The following is a 17546-nucleotide window of genomic DNA, read 5'->3' on the forward strand; positions in this document are numbered from 1 at the left end:
GTACATCGTACAACGTTATTCAATCGGCGATGACGTTTGGTTTACGTTCCTTATCGGCTATTAGCGCTGATTATTCGTCGTCTGTTCATCAGCGTGTACCAACACTTACGCGGTACAACGACAAAAATAACGATAAGTAACGAACGTGGTCCAAACTAATCGTAGATTTTTCCTTGACGAAGAAAGATAACTATAAGTCACGTCAAACGTGGTTGAAAAACAGTCGCTTCAGTCCGCGATAGGATTCGTGACATTTAAATTTTTCCGCTTTGCTACTTTTCCGGTTGCGATCGGAGCCAATTATGGATAGATGAGTGACTTGTGATAAGTTATGATCGAAGAGCGGATTGTGATCTAAAAATGCCATAATATCGCAAATACACGTCAAGATCTCACTTGAGCAAGGATCGGTGTAGATATTATATTTCGTTTCCGCTTTATGAAGTATTTTTTTCTTTTAAGTATCCGAAAATTTCGTCTCTAATTGCTTTGCAACGAATTTCGAACAATAATTTATGTTACGTTTAGTCCGAAATAATCTGTACCAATTTCGTGTGACGAAATATGATTGAATTTCTTACGTCATGCGACATGTTAGAGCTGTATATGAATATCACGAAAAGCCTTATGTCTTTATATCGAGAAGCGTTTACTATCAGTAGAAAAAATAATTTCTCGAAAGGAAGGCTGACATGATTGATTTCTCTTATTTTTCCATTCCCGATCACGAAAAAGATACGTGTGAAAATAGTCCCGCTCAACATTGGTACACATCCATACACCTACACGTGTAAACGATAAAAATCACACAAGCTTTGACGCAACTATTATTTCTAGTAATTTCAATTGCGTTGTATCCTAAGGTCAGTTAGCTATCGTACGAGGAAAAAACAAACCAGATCGTATAAGTAATTATATAAAGTCATGAACAAATCTTAAAGGCCGCCTCGTAAACATTTTCTGATGTCATCGCTGGATACTCGGTATATATTCGGTAATTCTATCTAGACGATTCGATAGCAAACTTTCTGCGGTAAAACACTTTTTACGTTTACTTTCTTGCTGTATGCACGATACTGAAATAGGAAGTTCGAAGGTGGAAACGAAGATTACGAATCTCGTATAAATTGAACTGAAAATGTGATGCGATGTGAGTGGATTAGGAGTTTATTAATTTTTGAATTGTATTTTTTGTAGCTAATCTATTTAAACTGACGAAAACTTGAAAAAATGAGTTTCGAATTTCAAGGAAATCGTCAAGTCGAAATATACGTGAATCAATTTGGTTGAAGATAAATAAATATTCTACTTGTTTTTCCTCCCGTTGAATTAAAGTTTTCCTATTATCAGATCGGTCACGGTCAGTTAGCCCTGACCGTTCGACCCTGCTGTATTAGGTCAAGAAGCGCGGGTATACCGAGTACTGAGCGAATGATGATTCTTCGTAATTAAGGTGATAACGAAAAAACTGGAATATATATAAGCGTGACATCTCGTCGAGAAGAGCCAGTAACGACTCTACAAAAATTCCGTACACATCTTGATCGCGTATATAATATACGTTGTTGTACGAATTCCCGTGATTCAAATAATTTTCGTCCAGTTCGAGAAGGACAATTCTTGATCTAATAATTTGCGTATACAAGTTTTCCGAACAAATCGTAGGGCAACTTATCGTCAGGATATTAACGCTTCTCTGAAATCAAATTCGTGCAGAATATTTCAGCTAAGAGTTCAAAAAAATTCAACGGTGAGTAAAAATCATCATTCAATAAATCTGATAATTTCTAAACACTCTCAAGAATTCTTGGATAAGATTTAAAAGAAAATCTTTAACTTTTCACATCGGTGGGTGAATTTTGATACGTCTGAAATTTGTGAAAACATATTTTTTTTTTTTAAATTCATATTTCTGAGCAGAGTTTCCGCTCTCCGCTTGTTCACCTTTTGAAGGGAATACGAATTGAAAATTCCCGCGTCGTTTGCAGGTTGAAAATGAAGGCGGGAATTTCAACGGTATGTTTGACTCTGTTCGCCCTGGTTAACGTGGCATGGTCTTTGCCTCTGTCGGGGAACCAGGACTTTGTACCTGCGAACATCGTCGCCAAAGAATCGATGCCCATATATCATCCGATGGAACCGGCGAACTACATTTACGCACGAGAACCGTACCTCTCACGTCCGGTGTGCGTGAAGGAGGGATACTTCCGGGATCCTTACAATTGCGGCAAGTTTTACCAATGCGAAGCAGCCAAAGCCGTGCCAAACGCGCTCTACTGCCAACAGGGATTCAGTTTTAATACGGAAACGAATTGGTGCGACTATCCGGAATACGTAAAATGCTAGCGGAACATTTATTCTTATACGTATGTAGGTATAACGTGTGCGCATGTGCGATATGCTGCAAAGATTGTAGAACAAATCACTTTTTGTACGTCGATGCAGCTTGACATATCTCTTCGAGCCTCTCTGTCGACGATGGCTGATGAGAATTCCTGTATTCTTTTAACGTAAGACTTACATGTGTAATCTTTTTTAAATTATTTCAATAAACAGTATAAATTATTTTTGTTAAACGTATGATATTCCTTCACATTCCTTCGACAATCTTGTTAGTCACGTTTTTCATATCACAGAGTCACGATTATTCTTAAATTAATACGATTTTTCTTCGTAATATCATTCATATTTTATTTCGTTTCATCGGTAAATACTTTGTTCTATAATATCTATCACCAGAGGCCAAATTGAGACGCCTCCCGGTCCCAACAACTTCGCGTAACTTGCGTTTTCGGTAAGGCTTCTGCGGCTGAAAAACCCATTATTGATTAACAATTCGACGCTAAGTCATTGCCCATTCAATCAACGCTAGATTCATTCGAATTTTTTATTCTATATGTCCTGATCATGACAACCTTCATAGCAGTTTCGTCTTATGTTTGGATTAAGCACTAGGCTATCTATGTCCAGTGTACCACTAATCTTTATCACGCTGTAGATAACATTTTCAACACATTATTTTTTTTTTTGCTATCGTCTCTGTTTCGAGTAGTTGGGTAATTGCTTGACGAATTGCACAGTAGACTCTATTTCGATGAGTAAAATTTGTTAAACTACAAAGTTTCGGATAATCAATTTTTTCCGCTACCCTTAAAGATTTCAACGTAAGACCAAAGGTCAGTATTATATCCCGTTGTTGATCTCACTTGCGAATCTATTTACAATTAATCGTTCGTAAGACGAAAGACAAGTAGCGCATTTTCAATATAGTTTTGTGTTAAGGCGTGACTACTTACACTTTTCAAAATGAGCTAGCGTAAGCTTACTCATTGTCAGCCATAGCGTGTAAATCTCAGTGAACATCCGCATGCTTGCGACTGATAATAAATCAAAAATCGCAAGTGAACCTCGTAAAACGAAAATGAGATTCAGGCGTGAATAAACTTGTTTGTCCGGTGATTATCGCCTCATGAGAAACCCGTTTCCCTGGACGACGCACGATGTATTTCATGCCTAATAGTAAGTGGTCCTTAATTTCAATTCTCAACTTCTCTTGTGGTCACACGATTTCCTTGCACCAAATTCTCACTAGTGCAGATTACAAATACACGTTAAGTCACACGCGAGCTTTTTTGCAAGGATATTATTATAAACGTGTAAATAGAGATTGAGATAAGTACATAAACGTGACTTGTTTCAATTCTTTCCTCTTTTTCAAATAATCGATTCATTTTTTATAAATTAAGCTTCAATCTTATACCCAACCTGAAAAGATCACGCAATTGAGCGCATTCGCAAAACAAAATGAGTAAACAACCAATGAATGAAAAAGCGTAAATGTGACTAATAAAAAACATTGAACTGCAGCGCAGGTTAAGTATAGCTTGCGGAAGATGGCTTTATATTCAACGGTGCACGTCTCGATTTTTGATGACTAATCCTCGCCGTCAGAGTTAAAACATGTAAGCAAAATCAAACAAAGGTGATGCAGTTTTACTGTAAAATATCGGAACTCATTTTTTTGTTCAGTTATGACTTGAAACTGAGTGAATTTTTGTAGTAGTTGTCTCCTGTACACGTGAATATTCCCACATGACGTGTGGGTTATTAAAAACGTAGTTAATTGATGAAAATATTATTTTTTTTTTTTTTCAATTTCAGTAACTATTTTTACATCCTTCGGTACTGCGGACAAGTTACATTATACCGTATTATGAAAAATATTACATTGCATCTGTATAATTCCAATCTTGCTTGATCATGTGCGCAGCTCGTTCTCCAATCATGACGCAAGTTGATCCAATATTAGCACTAGTCACCTGAAAGTAAAGTTATGCCACTGTCATTCATAGGTCTGTCAACGAACTTCATGAATGATTAGCAGGGCTCGTAGACGAGGTATACCTATTTCGTCTTGGAATCAACGAATGAATCGAAGTACGTCATCTCGATACTTACCTGCGGCATAATAGAAGCATCCGCCACGCGTAGTCCCTGTATTCCGTAGACTCGAAGCCGAGGGTCGACGACAGCAAGTAGGTCCGACGATGGGCCCATTTTGCAAGAGCCTGCGATGTGAAATTCCCCAGAAGCACTGTAATGAACTGCGCACTCCCAGTATTCCGTGCTAGCAAAAGTGTAATTTGAGCAGACCTCGAGAGGTGTTGCGGTCAAAGTCGTGTTGTAGGCTTTCAAGGCCGTTGTATTGACCAATTCCAGTGAATACTCGATGGCTTTGACAACCCCGGAAACATCGTCAGGATCGCAGAGATAGTTTACCCAGATTGAAGGATGCTCAAAAGGATCCGATGAAGCCAGACTGATTCTTCCTGGAACACAAAATATCTGCAGTTGATTTACGGGCTTGTAGCTCTCTTTTCCTAAATTATGCGTCGGAGAGTATAGTTGCGAGAATTCAGGGGGTCATAGGTACCTCTGCATTTCGGATGCTCGTAACCGGCCCAAAAATTGATTTCGCGTTGACCGTCGCCTGTCCAATCGGCTACGCAAGCGGCAGTATAACCGTAGCCGTATATATGAATATCCGGAAGGTCGGGTGTAGTAATTCCGGATGGTAGGGCGCCGATTACTTGACCCAGTTCGGTGCTGGACATCGGTCCAGTCTGGAAGCCGATGTACTCAGCAAGAGCAGCCCAATTGTTGTAGACGTCAAGCTCATTGATGGTCAACGTAATCGGGAATAATATATGATCATGGAAATTCATGCCGACGCCAGGTAAATCGTCGACCACGTCGATTCCCATGGATTTTAAATCTTCTTCCGGCCCAACTCCAGAGAGGAGTAGAAGATGAGGAGACTCAACGGCACCTGCGGAGAGGATGACTTCCTTGGATGCGTTTACCGTGTACAATTTCTCGTCCTGGGGAAAGTTTATGGAGATCAGTTGACTTGCATTGCTGACGTTTGAAATAAAGAAACCATACGTGGATAAATTAATTAATTTCAATTCCCTGGCCTAGCACTCGCATTAGCATTATCACTTTGTAATATTCAACGCCGACTGCTTGTCCATTCTCGATTACGACCCTCGTGCAGGTGGAGTTGAGAGTGATGTGGAGATTTGTGCGGTTTCTGATTGGTCGCAGATAAGCCGCGGCGCTACTGCGTCTCGCACCGTGGTGGGTCATTGTTTGGAATACAGCGAAGCCAATACTATCATTTCCATTGAGGTCATTGCTGACGCCGAAGCCCGCCTCTTCGGCCGCCTCGAGTATTGCATTTGCAAAAGGTGGTTTGGATGGAAGTCTTTCGACAAAAAGCGGTCCATCCGTGCCGTGATACTCTCGACCAACACTATCGATATTAGCATTATTTTCGGACATCTTAAAAAATGGCAAGACTTCATCCCACGACCATCCCTCGTTACCCATTGCAGCCCATTCATCGAATATGTACGGGCTGCCGCGCATGTATACCATATCATTGTGCATCATGCTTCCACCGAGAGCTTTGGCTGCAGAGATCGGACAACTACCATTCGAACTGAGACAGGCGTAGCTCTCGTTTGTCGACTGGTATCCCCACTCGACAGATGATTCTATCAAAATGAGATTCACAGATTTTTTGAACTTCTTAGCGAAACAGGATTTTTGGATGTGCTGGTACACCTACCGGATATTAAGAAAGAAAAACCAGGAACCGATGCACCTACTGGTTCCTCCGGGCCCGCCTCAACAAGCAGAACCTTCCAGGACGAATTTTCACTGAGTCTTGCAGCAACGACAGAACCGGCTGCTCCACCTGTGAACGAAATAAGTACAGGAGATTGCACTCGTATTCTCCTTACCTTGTACAACTCGCGAAGGATCGATGCGTATCGAAATCTTTCCTGTTATATGAACAGTCCTTAGTTTATAAAGTATCTCACCCCCCACTACGATGAAGTCATACTCGGCATCCGGAGTATGGATAGGTGTGATGCGTTCGCAGGTTTGAGCAATTTCTTGTTTCCTACCCACAAATGTCTCTAGAATCGACAGAAAGAAATCGTAGGAGGTGTCATTACACATACTGGCCAGGCTCGGACCTGGGAAGCTCGCATTGCAGGTTTCCGGCGAAGTGTAGTTGTACTCCGTCCCTATAACAGACGAGTCGATACGAGCAAATGGCTTATCAGGGATTGCGAGGTAATTTAGTACACACAAGAATCGCCTTGGTTACAAATCATTGCCCGTGGACTTTATCGGGAACCTTAAGATCAAAATCATCGTACATTATCGTATGTCATATCATACATCATACATACATAGTATCAAAGTTCGAAACCAAATTTTGGATGCTCGGATGTTCAGAAAGTGACGTCACCCAAAATCTGTTCTCACTTGACGTCATCGATCTATCATAATCGTCGACGACGAAAACCAGCTAGCCGAATTCCTCAGTCTGGAAACAACCGCGCGGTAGAGAGGACGTACGAGAATCGCGCTCCGCAGATTTCGAGTACCGGATTCTCTACCTCCGTGGTTCCTGCACTCCGGGTTCGCTTCTTGGTGCAACTCGAGTTCCAGGACAAGCGCTCTGTAGTTTTTATGCTCCAGGTCCGCTACCTGGTGAAACTCGACTTTTAGGTCAAGCGCTCGGTAGTTTCTGCACTCCAGGTCCGCTACCTGGTGAAATTCGACTTCCGGGACAAGCGCTCCGTGGTTCCTCATAGTTCCTACGCTCCAGGTGATTTACCTGATGAATTGCGAGTTTCAGCTCTTCTACCAGGTGAATTTCGTCGCAGACGCACTGCTAATTACGCCCTCATTTTCTGGATTCGTGTGCCGGTTTCCATGAAACAAACATTTTCTACGTTTGCACGACCGTCCTGCGCTCGATCTTCGATCCTTTTTGTCGAAAACACATCGCTCGCTACTCTGGCTCATTTTCTTGTATTTCAAAATTTCTTGACTGGCAAAATTGTCTTAGCTTAGAAAGGTTTAACGTAGACTGAGCATAATCTAATAATCGAATAACCAGTTCGTATGACCTGCCGCGACAGGCCCGGTGCACTGTCTCACTAAAATTCGCGCAACTTCCATAATTCTTTAAATTTTTTATTGATTATGGGCTTAGAATATTCTTAGAAGATGGGGCTATTGAAATATGCAAAAAAAAAAATCAACGGTTTTCTGAGAATTAATAAGTGTATATACCCCCTTAAACGACAGAGTTTTTAGTGATTTGAGTTTCTCGCAACCCCTATAGCTTCTAAAGTAATGTGAAAGTTCAGCATTAAATCCAATAGTTTATTTTTGGTGAGAATTTATGTACAACTTGTTACTTGTTAGAGGAACAAAACGTGATTAGGTACACGTGTAATTTACCCACATACTTACAGTCATGGGAATATGCGAAATCGAATCCGCTCAGCCATAGCAAGAAATATGTAGTGAAAATCCACATATTTGCAAGTAATAATGAATCAAATCTCACTGTAATGAACTCAGTACATTGGGAACGGTATTCGATCGTAAGTAGTCTAACACAGGTTTTAATATGTTCATATTTATACTGCCCCCTTAAAGTTACATCCATCCGCTGTTTATATCTGAATATTCACAAACCTGCGTATCTGTCGCATAAATGTTTATCGCCCCGTAAATTGTACGGAAAGTGTTTTCCTGCACGATGCACGACATACTTCGTGCCTGAGTAATCCTTGTATCCAACTGTCAACACTTGCGGTTACACGATTTTCGTGATTAAAATTCCGGCTAACGCAAATATCAAATTATGAATGCTCGCAGTTTCAATCACGCGCAAGCTCTTCCGCAGATATTATTACAGCATAAACTTGTAAATATTTTATATTAGTAAATGCAATAAGTATGTATACTTTGCATTTCAAAATGACTCTTGATTCTTCTCTCTTCCCAAATATTAGATTTATTTTGTATACTCTGTCAAAAAACGTACGGTTTACTACATCGATACTACAATTGGAAGAACATTGAACTCACTTTCACTGTGTACATCTATCGTATTATCAAGTACAAAACAAATAAATGAAGGTCGTGATCATGGCTTATAAAATACGTTGAAGTATGACGGGCAGATGATTTCTTCAAAGCAGCTCTGCTATTGTTGTATACAATGTCCGATAGCGCAAGTCTTGGGTTTGAAATGCCGAAACTTTGCGTTTCAATTGAGATATGTATGAACAAAATTAATAACGATAATACAGTCACAGCCTATAGTCATAATTCGTTCTGGTTAACCTGAAACTGGCAGACGTTCGACTTGAAAATCACCCATCGCCTAGTTGCGACAAAAATAAAAAGAACGTAGCATTCGCTCTATTAGAAGACTTTTAATCTGCCGTAAACTATAAATATAATAAATATCACTGGCGCTGTTGAGACTCGGGCTTAATCTACACAGATCCGGTACGTAAAGTTAGTTCTTTAAATTAGAATCACTGTTACTTTTGGCACTAGAGAACAAACTCGAAGCACGTGGATCAGGGCGTTCACAAACGAATATTATCCCTGCAGATGCCCTAAAAGTCGTCAGTTTCGATGCTCCGAACCATGGCGCCTCCGAGTGTCATCTTTTTGGCGTATTTTGCCTTTTCTGTGATACTCCTGCAGTTTCGAAAGTCAAAATGGGACATAAATGTGAAGGTACGTGATTTGGAGCTACAATTAACGATCAAATACTCACTTGACGTTGTCGTAGCTGACCCACTGATTGCCGTTGTGGGCATAAGGCACCCGCTGCTGCTCGTCCCAAGCTGTAGTCCACGTGGGCTTTACCTCTGGTTCGTAGATCTCGTTGTATCCCAGCATTCCGCGATGCCTGGTTCTCTAGAATCGACAGAAAGAAATCGTACGAGGTGTCATTACACATACTGGCCAGGCTCGGACCCAGGAAGCTCGCATTGCAGGTTTCCGGCGAAGTGTAGTTGTACTCCGTTCCTATAACAGACGAGTCTAGTTGAAAATGCACGAGAATTTTCGAGAATACCAATACTCAATACACATCAAATTGATCAGATTACACCACAATACAAATTTCATTCGGTGCACCGATTATTTTCAGACAAATTATTTGCGATGAAACAACAAACTGTCACGGATCAGGTTTTGTATACAAATTCCAACTTTTAACATGCAGTAGTAATGCGACTAGTATTGTAATTATGTGAAACAGTTCTCGAACGTTTCTGAAATATTTCATGTAAATATGCCTGATATGTTATCGAAATGTTTTGAATGTGAAGATATTTCTACCATATTTTTATAATGTTGCAGTGAAATATAACGTCAACCTGTTCCGATCTAAGATTTTTGAAATGTTTCAAAAATATTTTAAAATTAATAAAGTTGGATCCAAATTTTTCTGAATCTGAAATTCAACACAGTGGCCCGAATTCAAAGTTCAGCGTCGTTTTCACCAACACATTTGATGATAGATTTTTACACGCGATATTCATGAAAATCACAGAAAAAAATTGTATCAGCGGAATTATAAAATATTGCCACATGTTGAAAGTAACGAATGAGTATGCGAAATCATGTTTTTATAGTTGACCAAGCTCAGGTTGCAGCTCCGACGAAATTGACGAACATGTAAGTGTACTTTATAGTATAGAAAAAAGGATTTGATATCACCACACGCATAGGTATTTCATTAGGATTTTTCAAAATTACGACGAATAACTTTACTTTGATGTAGTTTGTTCTAGTGAGGGTTGAATGAATTATAAAACTGACAATTATCGAATTCCTATCTTTATTATCGATTTATTCAAGAAACTAGCAAATGGCTTATCGGCAGTTGCGACATAATTTAGTGAACAGAACAATCGCCTTGATTACAAATCATTGCCTGTGGACTTTATCGGAAAGCTTAAGATCAGAATTATATTTAATAGCAGATACAATTTGTAGAAGAGCCTGCAATCGGATACGAAAGCTATAAATGAGTTACAAGTTGTAAGTAAATTCTTAAACCATCGCAATTCAACGACATTTTTATTTATTAATCTGTTAAACCTATATATCATTGCATACGCGTGTTCAAATGTCACTTTTATGATTCTAATAACGAGAACTGTTCTAGTCTGATTCATCGCTTGAATCTTCGTCAGACTTACTGCTGGAGCTGCTGGAGCTATCCTCGTTGATTATTTTATTGAGAGTTTTAACAAGAGGGTATTTCTCCCCGTAGAGACCTCGAAAGTCATCCAAGTCCATGGCCCAAACCGAGACGCCACCCAGTCCCAAAGACTTGACATAATTTGCTTTTTCTGTGAGGCTTCTGTACACGGAAAAAAAAATTCTATTCGGCGAGCTGTATTCTACAGCTCCAGTAACTATACGCACTCTACGGTCTATCTTGTAGTTACAGCAACTATATATTAGTCAGCTCTGATAGCTGCAAGTTGTTCAGCTCTCACAGCTGAATGGTTTTGCTCTAAGAGCTGTAAGTTGCGCTGTGCTCTGGTGCGTTGACATATTTCATAACCTTCAAATTTCATGAGTATGATTTAAATACAGTTGATAGATAATTGTTTAAATAGTCCATTCAAATATGTAAATGACACTGAATAAATAATGATAATAATGATGAAAAATAATACTAATAGCAATATAATTGTACTATTTAATAATAAGCGCTGTGAGCGGAGCCGAAAAATTCTGGTCTAGCTCTTCGAACGAAGCTGTTTAGCTGAGAGAGCTGAACAACGTACAGCTATGACAGCTGACTAACAGTCAGTTATACGAACCATGCAGTGCTCTTCCAATAACAGAACGTTTAGTTCGACGAACTGTTTACAAGTAACTATCTAATATTTAGTTCCACGAGCTGAATTTTTTTTTCCGTGTAGGTGGAAAACTCAGAGATCAGTGATCAGTGATCAATTGATCATCCGTCGATTATTAATTTATCGCCCAGTCATCGCCTGTCCAACCAACCATATAACCATTAAAATTCTGGTGTCTTGACTACCGTCTTGACAGCTTCGACAACAGTCTCGTTTTGGTTTTGGATTAAGTACAATATGTGTGTTGCTCAACAGAATCACACTGTTACGAATAATCTGAGAACATCAACCGCGGTCTTTAAAATTCCACCATTTATCGCTCCGTAATAACGAATTTCATATTATTCGATCAAAGACTGTTGTTTTAGATGCCCGAGATACACAAACGACCAGTCTCTAGATACCCGTGAGCACTACTTACTTGACATTGTCATATGTGACCCACTGGTCACCACTGTAAGCATAAGGCACCCGCTGCTCCTCGTCGAAAACGACAGTCCAGTTTCCCTCAGCCTCATTTTTGAGGATTTCGTAGTAGGCCAGTGTTCCATTTTCCTGGGTGTACGGACCTGCATTACCAACTCCAGATACAGGTGCTCCAGGTGCGTGTACAGAAGAATCTACAAGTGTCCAGGTTTTTCCATACATGGCTGTACCAACCAATACCTTTTCAGATGGTGCCCCCTGATCCAGCCAATAATGTATCGATGCATTCTAAGATCATAATAATTGTGTTAGTTAGCAATTACTCTAACGCCGGAAGGTTTTGTCTGTATTAATGACGGGCATTGCTGTTACCACGCAGACTTACAATATTGAGGGTTTGCTCGAATGTCGTATTTTCTCTTCTCGCTGCATAGAGAGGCGTATTGTGCCCAGTGAAGTTATCCCAGGAACCATGGAAGTCGTATTCCATGATATTGACAATGTCGAGGTACTTCGAGATCCCTGGAATATCGTACGAGATACTTGCTGTGCCTTCGGAGGCACCCAAGGCCGCGCTCAAGATCAGATCATACTCGTCAAAAAGTGCGCGAAGTTCCTGAAGAAGAAGAACGAAATTCTCGACATCCGTTTTGGCACCGCCACGTTGAGCCGGATACTCCCAGTCGCAGTCGAGACCGCTAAAATTGTAACTGAGCACGAATTCGAGTGCGTTTTTTGCGAACGTTGACCGCAGTGTGGAGTTGCTAACCACGGTGGAAAAATTCGTGGATCCCTGGTTCCATGCACCAATTGACACTAGGGTTTTCAATTCAGCGTTCTGATCCCGGAGGGCGTTGAATTCCTCGAACCCACCTAATCCACCATCTGTGGAGAGGTCTCTGTACTCGTCCAACACCTGGACTTCGCCATTCGGGGTGATGCCAACGAACGCGTAGACCATGTGAGTGCAGAGAGTTGGATCTATATCCGATATATTGAATCCTCCCTTGCCGGGTCGGTAGAATGACCAGCTTCCAAAGTAGCAGAATACTTTATCTGTGATCATCAAAAATGGTATTTCAATGCATTTCTTTTGTTATACATCCAGAGGATGATCACTTATGATGTCTATCATAAAATTTCCAACGATACACTTTTTATTTTTATTTTTTTGCTAACTTCACAGCCACGTAGCGTATTACGGACAATCAAAATTCGTTAAATGACAGAGTTTTTAGTGATTTGTGTTTCTCGCAACCCCTATAGCTTCTAAAGTAATGTGAAAGTTCAGCATTATATCCAATAGTTTATTTTCGGTGCGAATCTACGTACAACTAATTACTTGTTAGAGGAACAAAACATGCTTAGGTATACGTATAATTTACCCATATACTTACAGTCATGGGAATGTGCAGAAGTGAATCCGCTCAGCCATAGCAAGAAATATGTAGTGAACACCCACATATTTGCAAGTAATAATGAATCAAATCTCACTGTAATGAACTTAGTACATTGGGAACGGTATTCGATCGTGAGTTGTCTAACACATGTTTCAAAATATTCATATTTATACTGCCCCCTTGAAGTTACATTCGTCCGCTGATTATATCTGAATACTCACAAACCTGCGTATCTGTCGCATAAATGTTTATCGCCACGTAAATTGTACGGAAAGTGTTTTCCGGCACGATGCACGACATACTTCGTGCCTGAGTAGTCCTTGAATCCAACTGTCAACACTTGCGGTTGCACGATTTCCGTGATTAAAATTCTCGTTAACGCAAATATTAAATTATGAATGCTCGCGGTTTTAATCGCGCAAGCTCTTCCGCAGATATTATTACAGCATAAACTTGTAAATATTTTATATTAGTACATGCAATAAGATAACTTCGCATTCCAACGTTACTGATTTGGATACTTATCTGTTTTCAAATACTCGATTTATTTTATATACTCTCGCAAAAACGTAAAGCTTACTGCATCGATTAAACCTACAATTGTAAGAGCATTGAACTCACGTTCACTGTTTACATCTGTTGCATTCACAAGTACAAAACAAATAAATGAAGGACGTGATCATGGTTTATAAAATACGTTGAAGTATGACGGACAGATGATTTCTTCAAAGCAGCTCTGCTATTCCTGCATTCAATCCCCGATAGCGCACGTCTTGAGTTTGAAATTACCAAACTTTGCGTTTCAATTAAAACATATATGAACCAAATGAATGACGATAATGCAGTCACAGCCTAAAGTTATAATTCGTTCCAGTTAACCTAAAACCTGCGAACATTCGAAGTGAGAATCACTCACGCTTTCACTCTATTAAAAGACTTTTAATATGCTGTAACCTATGATCATATTAAATGTCACTGGGATAATCGAGACTCGGATTTAATTTATTCAGAGCCTGTACATAAAGTTAGTACTTTAAATTAGAATCGCTGTTATTCTTGACACGGGAGATCAAACTCGAAGCACGTGGTTCAGAGCGTTGAGAAGAGGATACTTATCTCCGCAGATGCCCCGAAAATCGTCAGTTTCAATGCTCCAAACCATGGCGCCTCCGAGCCTCATCTTTTTGGCGTATTTTGCCTTTTCCGTGATACTCCTGCGGTTTCGAAAGTCACAATGGGACATAAATGTGATGGTAAGTAATTTGGAGCTATAATCGACGATCAAATACTCACTTGACGTTGTCGTAGCTGACCCACTGATTGCCGTTGTGGGCATAAGGCACCCGCTGCTGCTCGTCCCAAGCTGTAGTCCACGTGAGCTTTACCTCTTGTTCGCAGATCTCGTTGTATCCCAGCATTCCCCGTTGCCTGGTATACGGACCTGCTGTGCCAGGCCCAGAAGCCTCAGATCCAGGCACGTTTTTGGCGAAATTCGAAAGAGTGAAGGTCCTCCCGTAAAGAGCTGTTCCCAGGACAAGTTTTTCGGCTGGTGCGCCCTGGCTGAGCCAGTAATGCACCGATGCATTCTGGGCTCACGGCATTTGGAGTGGTTAGTCAAGAGTCGAGCATCAATGGAGGTCGGTAGAAGAAGTGTCGGTGGATACTCACGACGTTAAGACCTCGAGCAGTTGCTGTCGTCTCTCGCGTTGCTGGATAGAGAGGAGCATTGTGACCAGTGACGGGATCCCAGGAACCATGGAAGTCGTAGGTCATGATGTTGATGAAGTGAAGGTACTTCGAGATTGTCGGAATGTCGTATGATAAGCTGGCAGAGATTTTGGCTGCGGCAACAGCCGCGGTCAAGATAAGATGGTGCTCGTCAAACCGAGCCCTAAGTTCCTTCAAGAGGAGAACAAAGTTTCTGACATCCGCCGGGGTGCCACCTCGCTGATTTGGATATTCCCAGTCGATGTCGAGGCCGTCGAATCCGTATTTGAGTACAAAATTTACCGCGTTGTCAGCAAAATATGACCGTAGAGCCGGCTTCCCAGCGACTCTGGAATACTTCTCAGAGCCTTCGTTCCAACCCCCGATTGCCACGAGAGTTTTCATTCCATGATGCCGCTCCCGCAGGGCGTTGAATTTCTGGAAACCAGCTTTGCCCCCGTTGTCGGGTAAGTCGGCCCACGGATCCAACACCTTGACTTCGCCCGCTTCTGTGATTCCAACGAACGTGTAAATCATGTGGGTGCAGAGGCTCGGGTCCAGGTTCGATATCTCGATTTTTCCATTTCCAGGACGGTAAACCGCCCAACTTCCAAAGTAGCAGACTATTTTATCTACGTAGGTAAAAAATTCTCTGTTAACACTCATGGTTCCGAGAATAGCAAAAAATCGTCTTGTTCTACAGACTTTTCAATGTTACATTCAAAGTATGACAAAATGTCAATACTACCATTTCTATGAATTTATATCCTCCGTTTCAATGTAAAAATATGTGTATTCTATTGATTTTTCATTACAGACAACTCAAAAAAACTAATCAACCAACTCAAATCACTCGTACGTTCAGATACGAACTTACCAGGTTCAGTTTTAACTACAGTGAGCCAGCTGAGTCCCAGGATGCAAAATGCGATGAGCAGCCGCATTCTGTGAATGACAATGTTGATTTGTTGAAACGAAAAATAAGAATACGATACTGAAATTGCAAAAAAACCGATTTGTCACAATAAATCTAGCAAACTGCAATTTGCAATGACAATAAACAATTGTTCGCACCACGAAACGTGCCTGAGTGAACCGTCGTGATGGCTTTCATTTTTCTGACACTACCACATGTGCACACGTACAAGTGAATTTCGCATGATGAATTCTCAAAGACGAGAGCATACTTTTCAAATGTTTTGTGACGAAATGATTCCTTATTCAAAATTGTTGTGGGTGAAATAGCAGTGGGATATTACAGTTAAATCGAAAGTAACGAAATAAATTATTATAAAATATTCCGTCAACAGCTGATACACGTATTCTCTATACACACACTCTCAACGTCTACGTGGCTACAATGGCTACGGCTGAAACGCCTGCGATAGCATTTTGGTTGTTTAACGATTCACAGCACTTAGATACTACTAGAATTCATTTCACCCACAATAAAACAGCAGCTCGAATAGATTAATTGCAACACCGTTGTTGGTTAATCTCTATTTACTGATATTTGACGACGCGAAAATTCAGTGATAAAAGATGGTGCCACCGTTAACCTTTCGGCTCGGCTTGGAGCTGTGCTGAAATATCCAGGTATTTGAACAAAACATGTGAAACTATTTATATTTATTATAATTTGCCAGATCGTCGTATTGGCCATATGAAATGCATATGAATTTTGAATAACTCGTGAGGAAAACGATACGTAATTTGCGCGTGTAACCTAAAACTTATCATTGTTTACCTCTGACGAAAATCTCCACCGACATATAATTGAAAAGCGACAATGAGATTCATTGACAAATTATTCTGAAGTACATTATTTGTTATTCTGCTTTCGACTTCAGATAGAATGTTATTGTTAGACTCGCCGTCAAATGTTTGGGGATACATATTTTAGCTCCAATATTACGAAAATAAAGTTTGAATCGTGGAATATGTTACCTAGTGGAAGAAAAACTAGTTAAGCCTAGGTTACTGCAGTTATAGTTTGTAAATCTAATCATAAAATTTAATTTTATGAATATTAATAAACAAATCAACATTTCTGAACTAGTATTCCGAAATGCGACAGAAAAAATTATGTCGGTTGTGATTGAGCTAGGATTGTACGACAGGATCTTTAAAGCGACTTCACAACTTAGTTGGTATGCTGAAAGTTTTCTGTACAATGTAGAAATAGTCTTTACCTGATAAGTTTATATAAGAAGGATCTTGGATATGTAGGTCATCAAAACAACAATATAGTTTGCATGAACGTTTCGACCCTAATTTCGGGTCATCCTCAGGACGGTTTAATTGAATTTTTTCTATTGACAAACAGAAACCTTATTTTTACAACTTGCTGATAGGCGAAGGTGCAAATGAAACAACTTGAAAAATTGATGATAACTAACCTTATAAGCGAAACACCGTCACACACGATTCACTTCACTTGAATTGTAAATATATTATATACAAACTTTCCACACGTATGATGTGTATTTTGGAATACATCCAAAGCACATCTCTTGTTCAGATAGGACGCCAAAGTTGACGTTCTAGAAAACGTTACGGTTATATATAAACGTGGTATGATGTCCACCTCTTTCTCCCTTCCCATTAACAAAGAGATTCGTAATACGAGTATACGAATCAAAGTTAAATTGTTATGGAGTTACTGCGTAGCTGGATTTAACCGACATCGCCCTGCGTGTATCCTGGCAGCCGGAAAAAGCCAGATGAAACGACCGAC

At 40.2% G+C, this 17546-nt stretch overlaps 3 protein-coding genes across 4 annotated transcripts; all 3 read right to left on the reverse strand.

Annotated features, from left to right (window-relative positions):
* Positions 1-4122: 4122 nt before the first annotated feature.
* Positions 4123-8028, reverse strand: LOC124310458 (glucose dehydrogenase [FAD, quinone]-like). The gene is made up of 7 exons (XM_046774441.1): positions 7843-8028; positions 6390-6599; positions 6134-6262; positions 5503-6059; positions 4934-5381; positions 4459-4829; positions 4123-4319 (listed from the first exon to the last, which is right to left on the reverse strand). Exons 1-7 carry the CDS (start codon positions 7907-7909, stop codon positions 4224-4226), a joined length of 1878 nt encoding a protein of 625 aa, XP_046630397.1. The 5' UTR covers positions 7910-8028; the 3' UTR covers positions 4123-4223.
* Positions 8029-8986: 958 nt separating this feature from the next.
* LOC124310462 (probable chitinase 2) lies at positions 8987-17546 on the reverse strand. 2 transcript variants are annotated; one of them, XM_046774451.1, is made up of 6 exons: positions 17209-17546; positions 15687-15754; positions 14771-15441; positions 14488-14688; positions 9170-9261; positions 8987-9090 (listed from the first exon to the last, which is right to left on the reverse strand). In XM_046774451.1, the coding sequence occupies exons 2-6, from the start codon at positions 15751-15753 to the stop codon at positions 9006-9008; spliced, it is 1116 nt and encodes a 371-aa protein (XP_046630407.1). In that variant the 5' UTR covers position 15754; positions 17209-17546; the 3' UTR covers positions 8987-9005. The 2 variants fall into 2 exon arrangements, with proteins under 2 accessions (XP_046630407.1, XP_046630406.1); XM_046774450.1 differs by lacking the exons at positions 8987-9090; positions 9170-9261 and adding an exon at positions 14084-14316 and having other exon boundaries at positions 14396-14688; positions 17209-17543.
* LOC124310460 (acidic mammalian chitinase-like) lies at positions 10449-13392 on the reverse strand. Its single transcript, XM_046774448.1, has 4 exons — positions 13100-13392; positions 12088-12758; positions 11698-11990; positions 10449-10768 (listed from the first exon to the last, which is right to left on the reverse strand). Exons 1-4 carry the CDS (start codon positions 13164-13166, stop codon positions 10567-10569), a joined length of 1233 nt encoding a protein of 410 aa, XP_046630404.1. The 5' UTR covers positions 13167-13392; the 3' UTR covers positions 10449-10566.

The sequence above is a fragment of the Neodiprion virginianus genome, chromosome 1 (assembly GCF_021901495.1).
Source record: "Neodiprion virginianus isolate iyNeoVirg1 chromosome 1, iyNeoVirg1.1, whole genome shotgun sequence".
NCBI classification, from domain to species: domain Eukaryota; kingdom Metazoa; phylum Arthropoda; class Insecta; order Hymenoptera; family Diprionidae; genus Neodiprion; species Neodiprion virginianus.

Excerpts from the sequence above, each read along its gene's own strand:
- LOC124310462 (XM_046774450.1), bottom strand. The coding sequence starts at position 15,753 with ATGCGGCTGCTCATCGCATTTTGCATCCTGGGACTCAGCTGGCTCACT. Across the intron at positions 15,442-15,686 it reads TGTAGTTAAAACTGAACCTG|ATAAAATAGTCTGCTACTTT; the intron begins GTAAGTTCGTAT and ends TTACCTACGTAG. Across the intron at positions 14,317-14,395 it reads GTCAGCTACGACAACGTCAA|GAGTATCACGGAAAAGGCAA; the intron begins GTGAGTATTTGA and ends TCGAAACCGCAG.
- LOC124310458 (XM_046774441.1), bottom strand. The coding sequence starts at position 7,909 with ATGTGGATTTTCACTACATATTTCTTGCTATGGCTGAGCGGATTCGAT. Across the intron at positions 6,600-7,842 it reads TTTCGCATATTCCCATGACT|GGACGGAGTACAACTACACT; the intron begins GTAAGTATGTGG and ends CGTCTGTTATAG. Across the intron at positions 6,060-6,133 it reads TTTTTCTTTCTTAATATCCG|AATCATCTGTCGAGTGGGGA; the intron begins GTAGGTGTACCA and ends TCATTTTGATAG.
- LOC124310460 (XM_046774448.1), bottom strand. The coding sequence starts at position 13,166 with ATGTGGGTGTTCACTACATATTTCTTGCTATGGCTGAGCGGATTCACT. Across the intron at positions 12,759-13,099 it reads TTCTGCACATTCCCATGACT|ATAAAGTATTCTGCTACTTT; the intron begins GTAAGTATATGG and ends TGATGATCACAG. Across the intron at positions 10,769-11,697 it reads GTCACATATGACAATGTCAA|AAGCCTCACAGAAAAAGCAA; the intron begins GTAAGTAGTGCT and ends TTCCGTGTACAG.